The sequence below is a fragment of the Corvus kubaryi genome, unplaced genomic scaffold, assembly GCF_017639235.1.
Source record: "Corvus kubaryi isolate FWS band 111438036 unplaced genomic scaffold, C.kubaryi_AGA036_p1.0 37392, whole genome shotgun sequence".
NCBI lineage: Eukaryota > Metazoa > Chordata > Aves > Passeriformes > Corvidae > Corvus > Corvus kubaryi.
The window spans coordinates 6016669-6038676 of NW_024581131.1; the positions used below are offsets into that span (position 1 = coordinate 6016669).

The 22008-nt window shown below is 40.2% G+C and overlaps 1 protein-coding gene across 15 annotated transcripts in view; it reads right to left on the reverse strand.

The window, feature by feature from the left end:
* BRSK2 (BR serine/threonine kinase 2) overlaps window positions 1–13980 on the reverse strand; it is a 310976-nt gene extending 296996 nt beyond the window's left edge. For 7 of the 15 annotated variants that reach the window (XM_042038342.1, XM_042038339.1, XM_042038343.1 and 4 more), the window contains exon 1: window positions 13523–13979. In XM_042038342.1, coding sequence (XP_041894276.1) covers window positions 13523–13616 — 94 coding nt within the window. In that variant the 5' untranslated portion in view covers window positions 13617–13979. Of the gene's footprint in view, window positions 1–13522 lie in introns of all 15 variants that reach the window. The other 8 variants (XM_042038352.1, XM_042038351.1, XM_042038347.1 and 5 more) reach the window with 3 other exon arrangements.
* Window positions 13981–22008: the final 8028 nt, after the last annotated feature.

The window sequence follows — 22008 nt, forward strand, 5'->3', positions numbered from 1 at the left end:
AGGAGAGGAGAGGAGAGGAGAGGAGAGGAGAGGAGAGGAGAGGAGAGAGGAGAGTCCTAAATAGTAGGGTTATCCCAGCCCTTTTCATGATGCTTTTTATTTCTGAAAAAGTTATCTATGCTAACTGGCTAACCCTATCAATCCCAAAGGGAAGTCAAGAATTATCTTAGTTTTACAGCAGGGCATCACAAAAAAAATTATAATTTTTTACTTGCCAAAGGCTCCACCCCAAGTCAGTGACTGAGCCTGTTAAGGCCAGTGAAGACCACACAGTTATTGTTTCTGAATAATCTGCCTTATAACTGCACAAAGACATGAACAGACCCTGTATTGTACACATCTCTACTACTCTTGAAGCCAAGAAATGTCCCAGCTAGGACTCTGTAGCATTTTAGAGATCACAAGAGTATAAATAATGACCCAATCCTCTGAGAAGTTCAGTACCTTTAATCCTAGAAGCCTTGAGAATACAGAATAATCTTGAACAAGAGAATTAGAACTCTACAGGATCAAGCAGAAGGTTGGTATTTTGTGTACACACACAAAAAAAACCCCCAAAGCAGCCCTGAAATGAAGTCTCACATACACAAAGTGTACAATGCTTTATGTATAAAAATATTCAGCTTATCCATATCTGACACACCATATTGATTTGTAGCTGATGAAGAGTTTATCAAGAGACCAAAACAAAGGCACATCTGCTACAAGTAAATAATAAGGTGGGGAAGACGGGACTTCTACACAGGGCAAGGTTCTTAGGTGCTCTGGTTCCCTTCTCCAACCTTCACTGCCCTGTATTCACAGCTCTTTGTGCCAGAAGAGAATAGCACTACCCACCAGTGCTAGAATTCCACCTCTGACTGCAAGTTACACATACCCTTTGATCCAGATCTTTGGCCTTGCCATGTTTTCAATCTCCACCATTTCAATGAGAAGAAAAAGACCTACAGCACACGAGTTTCTCCCCTCAGATGAACTCTTCAGAAATTTGCAGTAGAGCAGACATTCAAACAATAAATATGATGTTAATTTTGCTATTCTAATCAAGATTGCTAAGAATTCTTGTGAAGCAGTCCACAGCCCACCTGGTTCCACAGAGCCACAGGCACCAAAGCACTGAGAATAAGTAAGAAATGGTGGAGCTAAAGAGGCTTTGCAGCCGTAACTCAACTAATTCAGTGGTGATAAGATTAATGGTGATGACAGCATAAAGGACACAGATTCAGAAACCCTGCCTATTTTTGCAGTGTTTTGCCTGAACAGGACAAGCCTCCTGTTAACAACGATGGCAACTGTCCCCATCATGCTGGTAGCCTGGTTGTTCCTTTCCCTATCAAAAATACAGTAATGATAAATGTAAGGACATCTTCTCTATCCTGAAACTTAATGCAGACTGGTTGGGTAATTTCAGTACATGCATGTAAGGAATACTAAAGAATTACTACTAAAAGTATTAAAACATCTGCTTGGCTTAATTTGTGTGTTAGCTGAGCAGACAGACTTCTGCTTTAAGGATGAAATATAGTAATTTGTAAAATGCTGGACCTGTATTTTCAGTATGAATTGAATTTGCTTACAGTGTCATTCCACTTAGTGCTCTAATTTGCTTGAATATTCATTGCAGAGATGTATTCCTAGGCTGCTCTTAACTAGAACACTGCCAGAGGTCTGCCTCTGCTGCCATCCATGAGAAGCTTACTCATGAGTCAAACTCCCCTCTCAGATAAACCTGAACAAGGCCTTGAAGTCACTGAGACTGCACAGATGTAACTGAGTGGGGAATTTGCCTAAGTAATGTCTTCATCGCAATCAGGAAACAACCAGAAGTAAAAGAGATGTAATTTCATAAATATGAGCAATGAAATAAACCACAAACCCAGATGAAAAGCAGCCTGGGACAAAACCCAGAAACTCTAGGACAGATCGTTCTTTATTGTCGATGATCACTGATTTTAATCAAGCTTTACTGATTTACAGGAGTGGGAAGTTTGGGGGGAAAAGGGTAGATTTAATTAGTTTCAAAGGATAATGACAAACTTGAAGGCTGGTGCTCACAAAGCGTAAGGAATCTTAAAAGATGTGCCACTCATAGCCGTGTCTTTACAAAAAAACAAATGCTTGTGTTTAATAGGGCAATAGTGCCTGTGCCACTGCCAACTTCTAATATAATACTTGGCTTTGTCTTTGGTGACGATTTTGTACAGACAGGCATTGCAAACACAAACAGCTCTCAGTCTTCCTCTCAGCTTTCTGCAGGAAAGACTACTTCAAATACTGCCACTGTACCAAAATGGATACATGGAGGAAATACAGAGACGGCTCCCTTCTTCCCACACTCCCCGAGCACTGAGCTCAGCTTGGAAACAGAAATGACCAAGTTCAAATCTCCATTGCCCTTGCTTTGCACTGCTCCAGCAGCAGAGAGTAGGCAGGAATCCAGCTTGTGAAGCTGTCTGGGGATTCCCCCAGCATTAGGGAATCATAATGTGCTATTAGAACCACTTTTTCCTTCTAACTTTGGTATAGAAAACTTAACCAAGGTGAGAGCAATATCTGAAGAGCAGCTGTATTGCAGCAATCTTGATCTGCCATAGCAGCATGTCATGGCCCTCAAAACCAAATGAAGATTAGAGAAGCTGCGCTGTTTAGAACAGCTTTCTGTTAACCTGATTTTTTTTAAGGAAATAAAATTTAAATGTTCCAGCTGTCTGTCTGCAAAACATCAGAACCCATTATCAAGTTTCAACCAAGTTTGAAAGAGCAAGGTTAAGTCTCTAAGATTCTACAAGTTTAATGGAAAGTGCTGAATGTCTGTGGAAAAAACCCTGAGAGGTTCAAACTATCACTCCCACTTTGGAAAGCTCAATTGTGATTTAATCCTTAATGTATTTCAAGAGAAAAAAAAAGATAGACAAGCAGCAGAGACAGCTCCAAATGAGCCCCAGACATTGTCCTCACCTAGTCCAAGAGGCAAGGGACAGAGAAAGAGCAGGAGCAGGGGAATACAGGGTACAAAACTGGAGAACAGAGTTCCGTAGTTTGACAGTTCACTGAGCAAGCTATGGTTTAGCTGCCCAGGATAACACAGAATAGCAGAGGAGTTGAGGCTGGAAGTGATCTCTGGAGATCATCTAGATCAACACCCTTGGTCAAAGCACGGTCAGCTGGAGTGGCTGTTCAAGGCTTTGTCTAGTCTGGATTTGAACAGATGCAAGGAAGGAGACTTCCCAACATCTCTAGGCAACCAGTGCCAGGTGCAACCCGCTCTCAGTGAAGGAGCTTCTTCCTATATTTAAATAGAACTTCCTGTTCACACACAAAGGCCTCACTAGGATTAATGCCTTAGCATGAAAGGGATTACATGCAGATAATGTAACACAAATTATCCCTCCCCTCGGTTCACAAACTAGGCAAGACACATGAAATGTGGAAGAAAAAAAAATACACCTAAGATAAAATAATTCTCCAAGGACATACAGTGCATCAGCATTAATTTCCCACAGACAAAGCATCTTGTATAAGTAGGAGAAAACCATAAAAGTACCTTGTTTTTCAGTCTACCATGACCATACAGTTAAAAAAAAAATTCTGATGATAATATATGCTTATTTAGATATGGGCTATGTCCTTGAGTATTTCTACCAGCTCTTAGCAGTAAGATAAATAGGGCCTAAATGATTAAGGGTCTCAGCCTTGGAACTGTAACATCCCCCAAAATTTTCTGAGAATACCTTCCTAGGGTCTTAATTAATTTTCTCTAAGAGATTTCAGCTGTAGAAAGAACCAAATATCTGTCTAGTAGCCTCTAAATTAGGATGACAATCCTTGGACCAGTTTCCACTTTGAAGAGGCAAGGTAACGTCGAAGTTTAAAACAAAGATAAACAAACAAAACCCCAAAAGCAACCAAAAAAAACCCCAACCAACCAATAAACCCACAAAAATGCAAACCAAAAAACACCAGATGACATGGACTTCAAAAAGAAAACCATGGACCAAACCTGTACCTGCTGCCAGCAGTTTGTCTCAACACGACAGTCAAGCTACCCATCATTTAGAACCTGAAAACATGATGAGAGCTTTGTAATAGAATACTGGAAGAGATTAAGAGATTCCAGTATGGTAAAAATCTTTAAGAGTCAAATTCATTCCTTAATCTTAGGGACAGGTCACAGTTATTAAAAGGAATTCACACACTCACTGAATGAAACTCACCCAGGGCAAATGGCTGGCATGATAAGTACCCCAATCCTCTGCTGGCAAGCAGTCAGCAAAGACATCAGAAAATTTTTAGCATCCCACACAGTGCATTTCACACCACAGAGATTTGGGATATGAAGTCTTGTTTTCCCACTTAAACTTGTGCTTCAATTCAAATGCAACAAAATGCAGTAGTCTTAGCAAAGTCTTATGCTAGATGAGCCCAGACTTCATCGGAGCAGGACTTTTCTTTTTTTTTTTTTAAATAGAATTTTTAAAAAGGAAATTGTACATCTCTAGCTCATGTTTAGCTGCAAATATGTTCTTGCAGGTCCCTCTTCCTCATAAATGATATTCCTGTAAACCAGATGAGCCAACACTATGAACCTGGGCTTTGGTGTGCCTCATCCTGGACCAAAGCAACAAAACAATCACTTTTCCAATAGGAGTATCTGTGTAGAAATCTACTGTCTACACTGCTAGCCACACTTAAAACAATTAAGAAAAAGAATGGAAGATAAAGAGCCAAGCAATTTCATCATCATTGTCTGCTAGGTCAGTGTGAAGACCCAGTACATTCTCATTGGCAGCTGTTCCAGTTTGGCAGACTGAAACGTAATAGTTCTTAGAGTAGGCTTTAGACAAACAGTAAAAAACTAACATATTTTTGGTCCAGTCCAGCTTGCTTCTTCCAGAAACCAGCTCCTCCATTACTTCTGTTGCAGTCAATAGTGCTTTTAATAGATGAAATACAAGGAGAATCAGTTTATGGCATTTAAAGCTGAACACACAGAGGAATGACACTGCAAAAACAGAGTGTGTTAACACATAGGTAATGTAGACATTATTAAAAAATATATACATTACCACACTGATTTGTTTTCTCCCACATAAAGGATATACTGCAAAAGATACCAAATCAAAATTGCAAAAGCCTCAGGATATAAAGACAGCGTGTTGTTTTGTAAGTAGAAGTAGAGAGCCAGAAGAACACTTACTAAATTGATGCCTGAAAACAGTTTTCCTTCTTTAAAAAAAAAAAAAAATTAAAGGTAAGTACTTCACTGGAAATATTATCATGCCTATAATTCCCACAAAGTGTTGTAACATTATAACAAGAAAGAAAAATACATAGTACTTGCACCCCACCCTAAGCCACCTGAGTATGATTTCTCTCCTCAATATTCCCCTGCACCCTGCATTAACCCATCTGCTATCAGCTGATTTGCAAATCTGAGTGCAAAGTTTTCACCAGCAATAATCTCCTTAGGTCAGTAGCTGGCAAGTTATCTACTTTCTTCCAAACTCCTTAATTATCAAATCACTGATTATCAATAGTTGGATATTAGATAAGAAACTGAAAAGCAGCCTGTTATCTGCGGTGAGCTACACAAAGAACAGTCCCTTCAGGTCTAACCTTACCCCATCCAAAATTAAAAATGTTTCTGTGGAAAAAAAAAATTTAAAAGTATTTCTTGTCCTTTTAAGCAAGCAGCAATCTTTACAAAGGAAGCCAAAGTAGGTCCAACAAAAGTCTAAAAGGCAGAAACTGCTTGGCACAGCCATGGGGTGCAAAACAGTAAGCTTGGCCATCAGAACTCCATGAAAGAGTTATTTAGGGCTACTTTCTATCAGCTGACATGTCTCTGTGGCCTTCAGGAAATAATAAAATCATTTTCTCAAAACAAAGCCAAGAGCACTAACAATTCAAGGAAAGCGTCCTACTCTACCAACTCCAGCACTGAGTAACCATGCATCAGCCACCTGCACCAGCCTGAAGGTTACTCTGCCCTCTATGAAGGCAAGTACCATTTGCAAGAGAATGTACCTGCATTTGCTTAAATACACACCATCATTCACCTTCTTTGGCCAGATTGCTTTCTATCCTTAGTCTCATGACACACTTGCATTTAATGGCCTTTAAAAACTTTATCCCAAGGTCATTACAAAAGAATCAGTGTATTCCTGTTTATACAGACCACAGGACAACTGCACCCTCATAGCCATCTCTGCCACAAACGACACATCCAAGAACAAAATGCTTGCAGCTACATCAATAGCCAGTAATGCACTTCTGTGAAAGGAACCAAAACAAATTCTGCTGTTCCACCTAAACTCCACTTAAACCCAACTTTCAAAAGCTATGAAGCAATGGAAAAAATCTTCTGGGTATTTTTTTAGTGTGGTTTTTAAGATATTTTTATTAGTAATGTTTCTAGTCTGTAAACATAATTAATAAAAATTTTATATCCCTATTCAAAATTAAATGTAGAATAAGTAAAATGAAACTGGATGAATGATATTAATATGCTCTAAAAGTAGGCATTTTAAATTAAGTTTCATTTGGTCACATTTGTGTACCTTTTAAAAAGACCTTCTGGAATACCTACATCTACCAAACATAGATGCTCATAGGAATCATGTCCAAACTGTCCAGCAAAACTGAATTTTTGGTTTGCACTTGCAGACATCTGTATTGGAAGTGCTTGCACAATGATCCAAGTAGAATGCAACTCTCTTATGCAATATACCCAACAGACTACATTCAAGAGCACGATTCAAATCTTTGAATACTGCATAAGTGCAACTAATCCATAAGTGAGGTAAAGACAGTTGGGGAAAGGAGATATAAATAGCTGTTTGCCAGAAAATCTGAAACAAATAAGGATGTAAAGGAAATCACTCTGCATTTACAGACACTGCAGATGAAGACAGTTCAAGTTCATTAAGAACACTATTTACAACAAATTATTCATGTTATTCTACAGATCATTATGGCTGTTTTGTAGAAAAACATAATGTTTATGCATGAACTGGAAATGAAACAATCTCCTCATATTCCATAAGCAGAATGAACGGCGTTATTGACTAGGATTGCTAAACATCTTGGGCTTGTTTAAAACAAAACCAGAAAATTTCTTTGGGATATTTCTTAATAGGACAATCCACAACAAACAAAAAAAATCCACCCTCATCTGTGTATCACAGACTTGATAATCTTTCTACTGAAGTCAGCTCAACTTAAAATATGGACTGACTTCACAAGGGCAAATTACAGTGTCTTAGCATCTGAAGAGGACCACTACTTGAGCATTCATTTATGTCTCTGCCTTTACTGTACCTTCACGGAAATCTACATCCAGGCTTCCACCTCGTCTTATTATGACTGTTCTCCTATGCCCATAATACAGTCCTCATGCAATGTCTTTTACTTCAGAAGGTATTACTTCCAAACTTCTCATTTCCTTTCAAATTTTTTCTGAAAGCTGGAATTCTTCCACTACCTACATTTGTTCTATATTACCTACCTGCTAACTGTTAGGTGTGTATGGCATTTATTACTGTCATCGCAATTACCATTTAACTATCAAAAGCACACAATATTAAAGACTTCCCAAAATGTAATGTATGGAGTAAACTTATGGTATATGGAAAAACACTGCAATGCTGGAAAATCCAAAGCATACACTGCCTGCTCCACTCAGCTTACAAAAGGAATTGTAAGAACCCACCTAAAACACTACACTTGGTCTTCTCACAGAATTCCAGATTTTCTAGAGATCAAAAGAATTCTTCTCAAGATGTAAATTCTAACAAGAAGCTTTTTTCCTTTCTTCAACCTCTCTCCTCACCCTAATTCAGTCCTTCTCACTGTAGCAGAACAAAATGGCATTAGAACAGTGGCAAAAAGTAGAAAAGTGCTTAAACAGTGAAAGAACCCTATTTTTGAAATCAGTGCTTCCATAGCTCCTGCTGGCATCTGAAATGTAAGTACATAGTCATAGAGTCCTACTCATTTGACAGTATCTAAATTTTAACAACTCTTGGGTGAGAAAGCTTCCTGTGCTTTACAAAGAAAAACAGTAATTCAGAGCCTGCTGCTGTTTCCACAAGTTTATAATAACTGTGCTACTGATATTGAGGTAAAAGACTAATGGCATGCCCCTACAAAGTTTGCAGAAGGATGGAAGTTAAAAATAATTTTCACTGCATTTAGCAAACAGGAATTTGCTAATTCAAACAATAAACTAAACAAAACAAATAAAAAGAGTGAAAGTCATAAAAGGGATAGCTGAACTTTCCAGTTCAGGCAAGTGGCAAGGTAATACTAGTTTACTTCAGTCAGTAAAGCAGGCGAACAGTACTTTTGAACAGTTAGATCAAAGGTATATAAAATTAAGAAAGACCAAATCTCTCAAAACTCATAACCATTACTTGATAATCCATTAAATGAAAGTCACAGTGACATAACTTTTCTTGGGAAAATTTCATTCTTAACACCTCTACTACCTACAGTATTGCTTGCAGTATTTATTTCTGTGATTACCAATTCAACATTTAAGTCTTCACAGACTATCATGAGGAAGAGCAAAGTATATATATGAAAATAATATTAGGATATAAACTGGTTTGTTGTTTGCTTGTGTGTTTCAAAAGGCCATGAGGAAAACTGCAATGATTAACACCTCTTACAATGATATATTCATCTAGACAGCTAAGTGGAAGAAAACTGTACTCCTTAGATTCTCTCTAGATCCAATACACTGGGTCAGAAAAAAAAAATTATAGCAGTATGAATGAAGAGGATATACTTTGTTTAGCCTACTTACCTAAGGAAACCAGACTTCTGAGATCCCATTGACTACTCAACATTCCTTGAATAGAGCTGAAGTTTTCAACCAAATTTGACAGAGACAAATAAAAAAATTAAAAAATTTCAGTTTCTGCCAGTGTCTTGGAAACAGATGGTTAAGGCTGTAAGGAAACGTCCTGTTTAAGCTCTCACTGTATAAAAGGCTATTAAATTCACTAAGACCCAAATTTAATGATTTCTGTTCTTACATAACCCAAAAGCACACTGCTGAACACCTCACTCATGGCTCATATATAATTGTTATCCACAAAAACTGTGGTTTTTGTTATCCACAAAAGCTGTAAGCTATATGGGATGCAACGCAGAAAAGGGAACCCCTACACTTTTCGTGAAGGTCAGAGTGCCGCGAGTTTCAAGCATGACTCTTTGTACCGGGCTTAAAACAGAATAAAAGGAACATAACAAAATGGATAAGCAACATTAAACTTCCCATGGAGTTTATCTCAATGCGAATAGAGTAACTCCCACTTAGAACCAATGCCTTATTGCTTGTAGACAAATCAGCATTTTAGAAATTTCAGCTAGGCATTCAACTGATGCTACAGCAAGCAATGATGCTGAAGCCTATACAGTGACTGTCAAATGAAAATAGAAGAAAACCCTCCAAAATGCTGAAGACCTTCACAAGACATACTTCAGCTCCTCATCTTTGCACTCATTAATAAATATTCACTAGTCAGTTTGAATTACTGTTAAGAGTTTCAAGGGTGAAACAGGGGTTAATGAGGTCAAAAGAAACACATGAACAGAGATAACTGTGGAATTCTAAAAAAATAATAGAGCAAGGAATACACAAGAGCTGGTTTCATGTAAAATTAGTGGCAAATGGAGAAAAGCCTCTCTTTTATCTGAGCCTAAGACACTCCTTCATGATCAGGTATGACTGGGGCTCCTCAAGGGACACTGTTTCCATGTGTGTTACTGTAACAGGACACACATCCTTTGCTCATTACTGTTAATTACAATGAAAACCTCCTATAATTAACTGTAAAAGAATGTACCAATGAAACTGTGATAAACCAACCTTCCCCCACACACCGATATATATACACAACAGTGATTTTTTTACACTGGCAGTTCTGTAAAATAATTTTTTGAGTACAACAATCAAGATTGTGATGCCTCTTGTATTCTTGCAAGATCATTTAAACAGAGATTCCATAAGGTATTCCGCCAGATGACGTCAAGAAGAGGTGCTCTAAATTCAACCTATTACAAAAGCAAACCATCTTGCTACGGTACTCAAATGATATATTAAATTCATATGCTGCATTATTCCCACTAGTAGCAAAGACCTAAGCCCAACCATTTTACAGCACTGCCCCGTGTAGCCCCCTTTCAACTTCTCTGCCTAAGAGACCCTAATCCTCTTTTTGCGGCATCAGTCACCCTCAGCAAGCATGACGCACCAGCCCAGAAGGCTGCTCAGGACAAATTTTGCATCTCTGATCAACCAACACTTTCAGTTGTTACCCATGAATTTGAACAGAAGGTTTTTCCCCCTGTCAGTTTTGCCCACCCACAGCCAAATGTCACCAGGTCTCACTAATGTCCCACATACACTGGACCTCTCTGCAGGGACCAGTAGGTTGCTGCTGGTAAACACTTTTTTTCAGCTTTTAAGGTGGCAATCAGCAAGAACTTCACAGAGACAAAGCCAATGAGTGTTCTACCTACCCTTAAGTTCTCCCTCCATGACACCCTCTCTAAGTTTGCTCTGAGCTATGAATGAACCCCCACTCCTCCCCAAAATCCCTTCTGATGTCAGTAAAAAGAGGTAAGAGTAATTAATATATTTGTATAATGCCAGTGTATCTCAGAGCAAAGCTTGACCTGCCTATCTGAAATAACTTTTATAGAGTCAATAGTTTTTTTCATTTCAAATAAAAATGATGGATAGGAAGATCACTGCAAAATGCACAGGACTTTGCAACACAGCCTACACTTTCCTTCTATTCATCATTTCATTTTGCCAGATTTTATTTCTCACTCTTCCTCAACCCCTTGGAAAAAAAAAAAAATTCCAAGACATTACCTCCTAATCTTCCAAGCTTTAAAGTCAAGCTCTAAGGGAATGAATACAACCACTACTTCCTTCATCTGTATGCCACTGCAACCCAAATGCAAAGATACACAATATACTACAGTGAATCAGGCCCTCATATTGCACTGCTTGTCCTCTTCCTAAAATGCTGCAGATAGCCTGCTCACCCTCCAAAACAAGCAGGATGAGGATGAGCTACATGCCACACACTCTTCATGCCATTCTGCATGCTCCCAAATGTGATTAGCACAGAAAATGCGAGAAGACCAGAAGGCATCTTTCCATATTTAGCCATGTATGTTTAATACTGAGTTAGATTTCACCTCAGTGCATTATTCCATTAATCAAGGGCGGGTATAACAAGAGAGACACAGACTGACATCAGCTACTTTCAAGATCTCTCTTCCTCCTTCCCCCACCTCCAGCTTCTATGACACAATGTATTGTGCATTTCATGTGCATTCATGTGTGCAAACAGCAGAGACTTATCTATAAAGATCAGTTATACGGTAAAACTGCAAAAGGAAACTTTCGCCCTTGTCCAGCTGGTTGAATAACTGCAGAGGCCAACAGCAGCAAGCCTCTAAATACATCCTGTTCTTCTCTCTCCACCCCCACGTCTCTAATCACTTAGGAGGAAGATAGGAAGATTAGCAGAGAGGAAAAAAAATAACCAAAGCTGCAGATAACCCTTTAGGACCACAACGTCAGGCTATAAGAACACGGAGCAAAAGGTTAATGCAGCTGTATTTTCAGGAATCTCAGGCACGATTGCATTTAAGGGGGAGGGAGGGGTACTGAGAAGGTGAGAGAGAGAGAAAAAAGGAAATGGTGATGAAGACAAAAATGAATTTGTCATCTACAGCTGGCTCTTTGATCACCTGGAGTATTCAGGAAAGGATTAGCAGCAGAAATAGGGCAGTTTTATTAACAATACACCACAATTTTGCTGGTAGAATATTTTCATTACCATTATCAGAACAGATTTTAGTAAGAACACAACTGCAGAAGACCCACTGAGCTATGCAAAGGATAAAGGTGGTAACCAAAACAGTGATAGAGAACTACCTTTAGCAGCTGATATACTGAAGAGATTGAAAAAAAAAAAAAGAAATATAAATAAAAGTCACTTGCACTAGAAGACAATGTCATCTTCATCCATGTCTCTGAACGGTTGCTATGGGGTTGTGAAGAGGAGGGGAAGGATGGGGGGGAGGTTATAATCAATCATCTCAGAAGAGCATTGCTTCTTACAGAGAAAGATCTGGATTTTGACTGTGTCCCCAAGAAAATTGCGGACTGCAGAGCTGCTGCCACGCAGGGCAGTGAGGAAGCAGGCAGAGCAGAGGCAGCAGCTGGGGATGGAAACGCCTATTAAATCCTTTAGACAACAGATGGGCAAAGCTCGGCTGGGTTATAAAAAAAAAATACACCACAATGCATCATGTTTTATTGTCCCACCATAATGAACAACACTTAACACCCACATGCCCAAAGAAGCCCCCCTATGGCTGATCTTACCCCTTCCCTAAATTATAATCTCAAGTCTCAATCCACTTTTGGGGGGATCCCAACCCAATGAATTTGCCAGATGCCATTGCTTACTGCACCTGTTACTAAAAATAAAAAAATTTTGAAAAGGAAGACATTTGGGCTTCTTCTTAAGGGTTTTTCTTCCAGTCAATACTCCCCTGCCCTTGAAGTGAATATGCTATCCAAGCAAGCAACAGTAAGTCCAGATCTTGAACGCATTTGGGGGATCTAATTATGTCATGTAGGGCAGAAGCACCTGCTCTCTGCTAATTCCCTCCACTCGCTTTCCTCTTTTTAATATTTCTTACCATTGTTCCATTCAGGAAAATCTGCTGGGGGCGAGTTTCATAAACAAGCTTTAAGAAAAATAATTAAATAATCTCCCTTCCCCCCTCCCCACCCCTCCTACAAAAACACAGCATAACCAGAATGAATTCTGCCACCGATCCTCTATTTTTCTTTTATTTCAGACCCTACCCACAAAAACCACCAGCCCATCCATCCATATTTGCTGAATACCCACAGCAGTCAGTGCCAGAGACATACTGTACATATTTCCACCCCCCCCCCCCCCCCCAACTGCACCTTAAGGACTACACCCTTTTCAATCATGATGTCATGAAATACTGCTGGTGACTCCCCCACTACCACCACCACCACCTCCTCGGTACTACAGGCTGTGAACCTTTAATTTCAATATAATTTGATTTAAAAGAAAAATGCTCCTAAGTAGGGCAGTGAAGAAACGGATGTGAAAATTCACCACCAGCAGATCATCTTTTTTTTTCCTCTGCATGCACTCTGGCTGTCATCAGAACAACACCCATTAGCAGGAGTAATGAACATAAAGCATCCTGGGCTTTTTTTTTCTTTTTCTTTTCTTTTTAAGAAAAGGAGAAAAGAAAAAAATGAAGAAAAGAAGGAATTAAAATGAAAACTAAAAATAAATAAAGGCCAAAACCCCCTATGAATATTATCTTCACTGAAACAGCAAATGGGAAAACCTGAACCCTCAAACACCCCATCCCCAACACCTCACTAGCTGCTACAGCACCTTCCCTCTAGCACCGGTGCTGCTGCAAAAGAACCAACCTGTCTGTCCTTTTCCTAGGGTTTTCTCCAAACGATAGGGTCCAACATATTGTGCATGTTGAGCTCCGCTGCCTTCTTTCCCTGTTGATGTCATTTCTACCTGGATCTGTAATTCTGCAATGTGTATGTGCTGATGAGCTGGAATTTCTCTCTCTGCAGCTCTTTAAATTCCCACTTTGCAGCTGTGCAAGCAAAGCACTCTTTTTCTTTGCTTTAGTCCCCTTGGTTGCAGATTTTCGTCTTCCTCCTCTTTCTTTCCTCTCTCTCTCACGTGCTTGTTTTCTCGCTGGGTCTGCTTGGGACGCTGAAAGACGAAGGAGTTATTTTAATGTTCAAAGAGGGGGATCTACGATCCAAGCCCAAGGAGCATGATGCTGGTGATCCGAGCTCCGCACGCCTTGTTCTCTCTAGGAGCTGTTCAAGGGAGAGCCAGAGCTGGAGCAGCGGAAGAGCCGGGGCTCGCAGCTGTGAATGACATTAAAAGCAGCCAATCCCTTCGTCTCCCTCCTTCTTCTCCCCTCCTCCTTCCACTACCTTTTCTTTTCCATCAGCAGCAGTTGCTGCCTCTGCCTGCTACAGAGCATCATGACCAATGGCAGCAGCAAACACCTAAGTTCATCAGCCTATTGATAAGGCATAATTAAATATAATTTAATGTGTATATTAATTTAAGACCCAAACATACACTTCTTTTTTTTTTTCTAACCTCTGAATTCTACTCTGCTATGCAGCTGCAGTTCCAGATTATTAAAGAAAAGGCAAGATTGTGGTAGAAAATAGGAAAGCGGAAAAAACCCCCTATTTCTGAAAATGAGCTTAGGAAATTATTTGATTCTGTTTGATTCTGGTGGGCCTGTATTTCCTAGAGGTTTTACTCTTTAAAGAGAACCTTGGGGAAAGTGGAGGGCTGTGGGGGAGAAGAGAAAAATAACATGGACAATCCTGTAACCACTGAACTCAGTCACAGACCTGCTTTTGAACTTGATGGGAGCAAATAAACTTTGGATCCTTAGATGAACAGATCAAAAATTGAATTTCCACTCTCTAAATTAAAATTGCAACCAAAAATCCAGGGATTAGATGGCAATAGGAACAGATTGCCTGATCCACAGGCACCATAATAGCAGTATAAGAAAACTTTCACTGTTTTTGTCCAAGTACTCATGGCTGTTTTTAACCTTCAGAGATTAAGGGGCTGGACAAAAGAAGGGATTCTGCAGAGATGCTTCAAGTTCAGCAGAAGCCTATGTGTTTTTGGATTCAGGACCATAAACAGTTTCAGCCAGACTTGAGGGATATCAGGCTGAAGCTGTTCCCATACACAAGGTCCATTTTTACCTTCTCTTCTCTACTTCAGACAGAAAACTGGTCACGATATTGCTATTCAAATTCCAACTGAAGCACAGAGAGAGCAAGAATTCCTGAGTCAGGGAAGGTAGTCTTGACAAGCCTGTAAAAGAGAAAGTAGAGAGGGCAAAACTTGAACAAGCCTTATCATTATCTGTTGCTCATAGAAATAAGACTATTTTGGGTTTGTTTATTTTGGTTTTTTTGAAGAGGGAAATTTACCTTTTTCAAATATCTATATCTAGATACAACAGATGCTCTTTTAAATTGGAATAAAACTAGAAATTGGCTGTCTACCTGTACCACAGACAACATGACTATCCAACAGGTTGCAGAGGAGTCAGTAAGATGAGGAGGTGGGAGGAAATCAGGCCAGTAGACTGAAACCTTAAACAATACCAAGGTTTCCTCAGGAAACAAAACCCTAACACTTGCTTAGGAAAAAAAAACCAACAAAACAACCCTGCTTTGCTCTTTATGGTTCACCTTTACTCACTTCCAGAGCGTGTCAGTGCAGCAACCTGTAAGCAAACACCAAAACACCATCCCCATTCCTCAGCTTAGCCCTCCACACCGCACCCCATGTGAATACCCACCAGGACTCCTTCCCTGCCAAGGACTGCTTCTGTGTCTTTCCAATGGCAACCTCTGCCCCCTCCAGCCCCTAGAGGTGTTTACTTTGCCCTTACTACTAAACTCAACTCCAAATTGCCATTTCTCCAAGCTTCCCAGACCTTTCCTTGCGCATTGCTCTCCTATCACACCTCTGCTCCCCTTTCATCCGCCTCACGCATTCTCCCCTCAGAGCACCTGTGTGTCACCTCACACACCTGAGCCCGCAGGCCCTCACCAGGGAGGGAGGGAAGAAAGCTGGGGAAAACAACACCAACAACCAGGGTGGCACGTCCCCATACTGTGCTCCACTCCCCTCTGCCCTGCAGTCCCTGGCAGAGCTGCCGGGGCAGAGAAGGGGACCAGAGAGGAGGCAGCAGCACTGCTGGCAGCCACAGTGACATGGCGGCTTTTCCCGCCCAAAGCAGTGAGTGGGGTGTCGGGGGCCGGAGGGCAGGGGCATGGCTGTGTGGAGCATCCCTGTGGAGGGTAAATGGGCTACGTGGCTAATGGGAGGCTGACAGGCCCACGGGACCTACTGTCCCGTGGCTGAGGGGTGAGGCACCACCTGCCCATGGTGCGAAGCAAACCTGCCCCAGGTGTGGCGCAGGATTCAGAGCTTGCAGCACTGACAGACCCGAGGGCTCAAACACCCAGCCATGAGTCCCAGTAGGACAGTCTGGTCCATCTTGCAACAAGATTGAAAAAATGTCTCTGAAACTTGAGGCACACACCACATCTCTCAGAAGATCTCCTTTCCCTATGGCTTATGAGCCAGGATTGAGCTGTTCCAGATGAGGCACCATGGTGGGAGAAGCACTCTCCCTGACGGGCTCTTGGCTACAGAAATCAAGTGTTAGAAATGTGTCATGGTTTCAGAGGTTTCACTCCTCCCTAAACTTGTGCCCTTCCCTGCCCTGCCACTGTCAAAAAGTCCCTACAGATGGTAAGCAACAACGCTGAATTATGGCAATGTGTGCATAGCTTTAAGAAAAAGGAAAATCTTGTTTATTTGTATAAATTAGCAAAGTATCCACACCACCATATTAATAATGCAGGGGGTGAATATCAGCACAGATCTTTTTTAATTCCAGTATTTGTATCTTAAAAGGTATTTAAGAGGAGATTATGATGTCTCTCTGTAGATGACCCATATGTGTATAATGATATTAATAGAAAGACGAGAAATCAGACAATATTGTCCATTCAGGACCAAACTCGTGTATTTCACAGTTTGTTTCTGTTGGGCTTTGAGGAAAGTGGGTTAAGAGACATGGATGTTACAAATACCCACCTTCTGCCACAAAATATGTGTCAGTGTCATGGCTGGAATAAGGTCAGAAACCTGGTGAAGTTCATATGATCCTGACTGGAAGATAAAACAAAACAATACAAACAAACACACACATACACGCACAGCACCCCTCCATTCCCCCCGACCCCCCTGAAAACTCCCATATGTTTTTGGTCTCATTTAGTTGGGTTATTTTGATTCTATTGGAATATCCTTCTGTATAGCTTGTTGCAACAATTTCAACCTTTTGTCCTAAACTCTTTTTGAAAAAATGTTTGGACATTTCTTGATTACTGAATAGTCAAATGTTGGTTTGGATTTATTTTTTTTAATTATTTATTTGTTCATATAAAGCCAAATCCCATTTATCTGTACCCCTTTGATCTGAAACTCAGTCCTTTGAATCTAGGTTATGTCCCCCTGGTGTGAATTACTTATACAATAACTCCCTCAATTATTTGAAGCCCTGTTTATCCAAATGTTTTGATGTTCCATAACTATTTTGAATAAACAGGACTCTGCTGTCATTGAGTATATCAGATATCTTTGGGGAAGCATATGGGATGATTTCCCCTGACCTTATTCTGTATAATCTTGTGCTTAAATGAACAAGCAGTGTAAACTTAAGTGTATAGTTAGCATATTGGCATAATCTTCAGTACTTTTACCCTTTTCTCCATTATTTTTCTTTTGTTATTCTTGTTTAAGGACTAAATTTCTCTCAGGAAGGACTCAACACTGATCCCAGCAAAAATTTTGCTTGAGTATGCAGTGAACAAAAAAGAAATGATTTAGAATTTTGCTAAGATTTATCATACTTCTAAAAAAAAAGCAAAGCAAAGGATTTGCTTTTTTTTGCATTTTTTACCCACTCTCTTTGACACTAGATTGTGTCTAATGGAAATCTTCATGATCATTTGTTTTCTTAGATGCTTGTCATTGCCTTTCCTCTTATTTACATGGAAATCTTAAGGGTCAAGATGGATCACAAGATGATGCAAGAAGCTCCAGGAAAAATCTTCCATGAGGAAGATTTTTTTCAATGTTTTTCACTTGTTCAGTTGAATAGATGTGTGAAGTTAGTACTGAAAAATAAAAAAAAAAAAAGGAAGTGTAAGGCTTCCAGGAAAAGTCACCAATAAACTTGTGTAATTAGCATGGAAAAATAAATCAATAAGCTTCTTGTGGTAAGAAGAATTCAGATAAGCTAGGACTTTTTCTCCAATTAGAATAACCTAATGGCTAATGGTAATGATAAGGACATACTAAAGTTAAAGAGGACAAAAATATTCAGCATTTGCAATGTCAGGATCCATTATCACATCCTGAACTGTGTGTTCCATCCACATATGTAGGGACACACGACACCCCTTTGATAAATGGTATTGGGATTTAATATTTTGAGAATTAACTTCATTGTATAGATATTTCATTAGAAACTGAGCCAGGTGTTTGGGGGACATTTAGTCATCAATACTGTTGACAAACTGATAATAGTTTAATTGAGGATAATTGTATCAGTCTGCAATATCTATGAACAGATGTTAACAGTCTAAAATTGAACATTTTTCCCCTTTGTATTAGGTATCTACCGTCTTTGTAAGAAGCCAAGGTAGACTGCAAGAAAAGAAAGGATTGGATTTCAGTAAGTGGGTGATGTTTCAAATTCTTAGAACACCCTCAGAGTTCAGACACTTTTCCTATTGTAGCAAGTGTTGAGGAACTTAATTAGTTAACATCAGTTACTGGAAGGCAGTGCTTCCACACAGACTCCCACTGTGGCAGCTCCTAAAAACTGGTCTATATTGCTCAGCAAATCTATACCATGACAGTAGTTAGGCAGACTCTTTGGAGATTTTGCTGTTGTTGTTGCTATTATTACTATTGTTAATAATAATTTAGCTATTATTATTAGGATTCTTGACGTTCTACATATTCTAGTACCTCATTTTTAATAGTCACCCAGAAAAAATGAACTGTTAGCTTATTATCTACATATCATCTCTATTTCAAGCTGAATTAAGGTAAAGGCTTGTAAAATGTTTAATAACAAAATAGATAACTGCTTTCACAGTATCATTTTCTCTGGACTGTGGACTCTCTTTATTCCTTTGGAAATATTACTGTCATTTTCTCAAGCCTGCTGCTGTCATTACCTGTGCCTCACAGAATTTTTAAACTATTAAGAAACAAAAAGCTATTTCCAGCTTAATAGCAATGTGAAAACCTCTGTACGAAGTTGGGGTTTTTTCATACACCGAGCTTTGTGTTTCATAATAATATCAATATGCAGGCACATTCACTTAGTTCACTAAGTGGAGCTGTGACTGGGTCTTGACAGAAATCAAACTTGAAAGCAATCAGACACTTCAGCATGAGGATGAATCTGTGGTAACTGACCTGTCTTTGAGGTACAAGAGACCAAAAGAATGTCTGTCTTCAGCTGTCATATCAAGTCTCCACCTACCCTAATATTGTATCTCCAATGGTGCCTGTAAATACAAACTTAAGGAAGAATAAGTCCAAGGCAAGTGTATGTGATTCTTGCCTGCAGTACTCTCTCAGGGTCCAATTGTTTTCAGCTCCGGGAGTTTCTGAGCCAGATGCTGTTTCTGTGTGTGCCGTACTCCTCAACAGATTTCTTTTTCGTGAGCTTGTTTTTGTCTTCCCTTAAAAACTTGACACTGTGACAGATGGCCAGATAGCTCTTCAGATTATGGGCATACTTCTCAGAAGACAGTGAATCCGTGAGAAAAGTAACATCCATAGATCAATGCTCAAGAACCCCAAAAAGGAAAGAAAGAACATTATGTGTGAGGCACCATTCTTGAAATCCTGCAGCTGTATGGAACAATTTCAGCAGCAAGGTGACTGCTCAGGAAGCCTAGGAACAGTGGAGCTGGGACTTCCGAGCAGTTGGGGTTTAAGATGTAGAAAGTAGGTATGTGAAAAGAGAAACACAATTTCTGCCTGTGTTTTTTCTGGTTTTAGTACAATTCCATTCAGTTTTTGCCACAAAATGTGTGTGCACCCTGATCACTGACTGATGATCTTTATGATGATATCGCATAGAAGTGACTGTAAGGTACATTATTAGCAGCTGTCATGGATGTTTTATGGGCACTATAACAATATGCAGTGAAATTATATGATGTCAAATACACTGAATAAAGCAAATTCTCTAGATTTTACCACAGGTGGTTCAGTGAAACATACAGTCAGCATCCTAGAATATTCCTACATTTCTCTGTTGTGATTTCAAGTAGGCTAAAAAAGTATTGATCAGGATGAACAAGGAAAAATATTAATTGTCTAGACCACAGAGTCAAGTCTGCCCAGTAGCTGGCACCTGGGTCCCAAATCACTCAGTTGCTGACACCTGCTCACACAAGCCAGTGAGTCTGACCCCCCAATCCCCGCTGCCTCCCCTGTGCTCTTGTCGATAGAGATTCAGGGGTGCTCTCACACCTGGGGCTGGCCCTTAGAGACCCCCTCACCCCACTTGCTCCCAGACCACTTCCCTACTCACCAGCTGGTTTGGCTTGATCTGTGCTAGGGATCACACCCACTCACACACCCACACTTGATCAGCCACTGCATCACAGACCCACAGGCCCTCCAGTCTGTGGTCTGCCTCCAGTTGCTGGATTCACATCCCCATACACGTGTGCAGAGACACTCCTCACCCAGGACTGAATTAGGAAATAGTTTCATAAGAACACAGGACAGACTGCACGGATCAGGCACAGAGCATAACCAGACAGGCATTGTGACTAGCCAAGTGTGGTAACTCGCCTTATTATTTGCTTACTCCTCTATTTTCTCAATCTTGTCCCTCCCCAAGTCACCTAACCCACTCCCTTTCTCCACCTTTGGCTCCTCCCCTATCCCATAATTAGTCCTGTGCAATCTAGAACTGCTTTTCCCTTACATCCCGTAATGTATCCCACCCCTCAGCAGTGAGGCCCTTAGTCTGAAAGCTGAGTGGAGAGTCCTTGATTTGTGTTCCTGCCAGCCCTTGTGCCCCTGTGCTCATCCAGATGTGCTGACAGCCCCTGGCCTGGGAATAGGCCAGCAGGGTCTTATTCAGGCATCTCACTCCTCTTATTGTCTTTCTGATCTCCTTCATTGCATTTTGTCACACGACATTTTATACATTATGCTGTTGGATAACCTGTCTCCTAACTACATGAAGCACTTAGTTTCTTGCTTGCAATTGCCTTCCATTCCTTCTGCAGGGAGAATTATAGAAACCACCCTCAGACAGGAATGGTGATCTGGAGTTGTGCTGTGTCCCTTGGAAGATAAAGCAGACCTGACATTTGACACATAGTGGGAAATAACAAAGTTCACAGATACGTAGTGATTTAGGCCCCACTGGGAATTTAAGAGGACATCCAGCCCTAAGTTCTCACAAAAAGCTGGAAGGAAAAGTTGAAGACAGGCCAGCAGTGATGGCAATGGCAAAATGATAAAAGATCCCTCGCTCCATAAAAATACACTGTCCCAGGTTATTTGGTAAAAGATGACCAAAGAGATTGACGAGGTGAAAAAGCAGGACTTTTTTCTTTGCATTCACATCAGTCTCACAGGAAACAAAAGGCATTACTTGAAAACAATCAAAAAGAGTGCCAAGATAAGCAGTAGGCAAATAGAACAAAGGAGCCAAGAACCTGAGGCCACTATGCACCAGTGAACAGAACTGATCTATTCATCAAATTGCTACATATAACAACGGCAAGTGCAAAAGATAAGCTTTTAAGGAAAATAGATCAGATGAGGTTGCTGCTAACTTAGGACAGCAGTTGGAATGACGGCTGCAAGGCAGGTGTAGGTTAGCAACAGCCAACATTCCTGACAGCAGAATCAAGGATAAAGCACTAGGAAGGGTTTTATCTGATGAAAGAAAGTGAAGAACTGAAGAACAATTTAAGGGGTCAAAGGATATTGTTCATCAAAAGAAAGCTACAGGATTTTTCCTCTGCCAGTTGCACAGGCAAGAAGGGAGAGGCTGTTCGGAAGATTTGCATGCTGAGGTCTCTGAACTGCTGAAAATGATAGCTTATACTGGGCAAAATACTGATTTTATATCACAAAGGAAAACCAATATAATTTCCCTTAAAATGTATTTCTTAACTGCACCAATAATTTGTTTATTCAAAAAAAAAAAAAAAAAAAAAAAGCCCAACAAAAGTAACAAAAGCCATACTCTGAAACAGTAACACATCTCTGA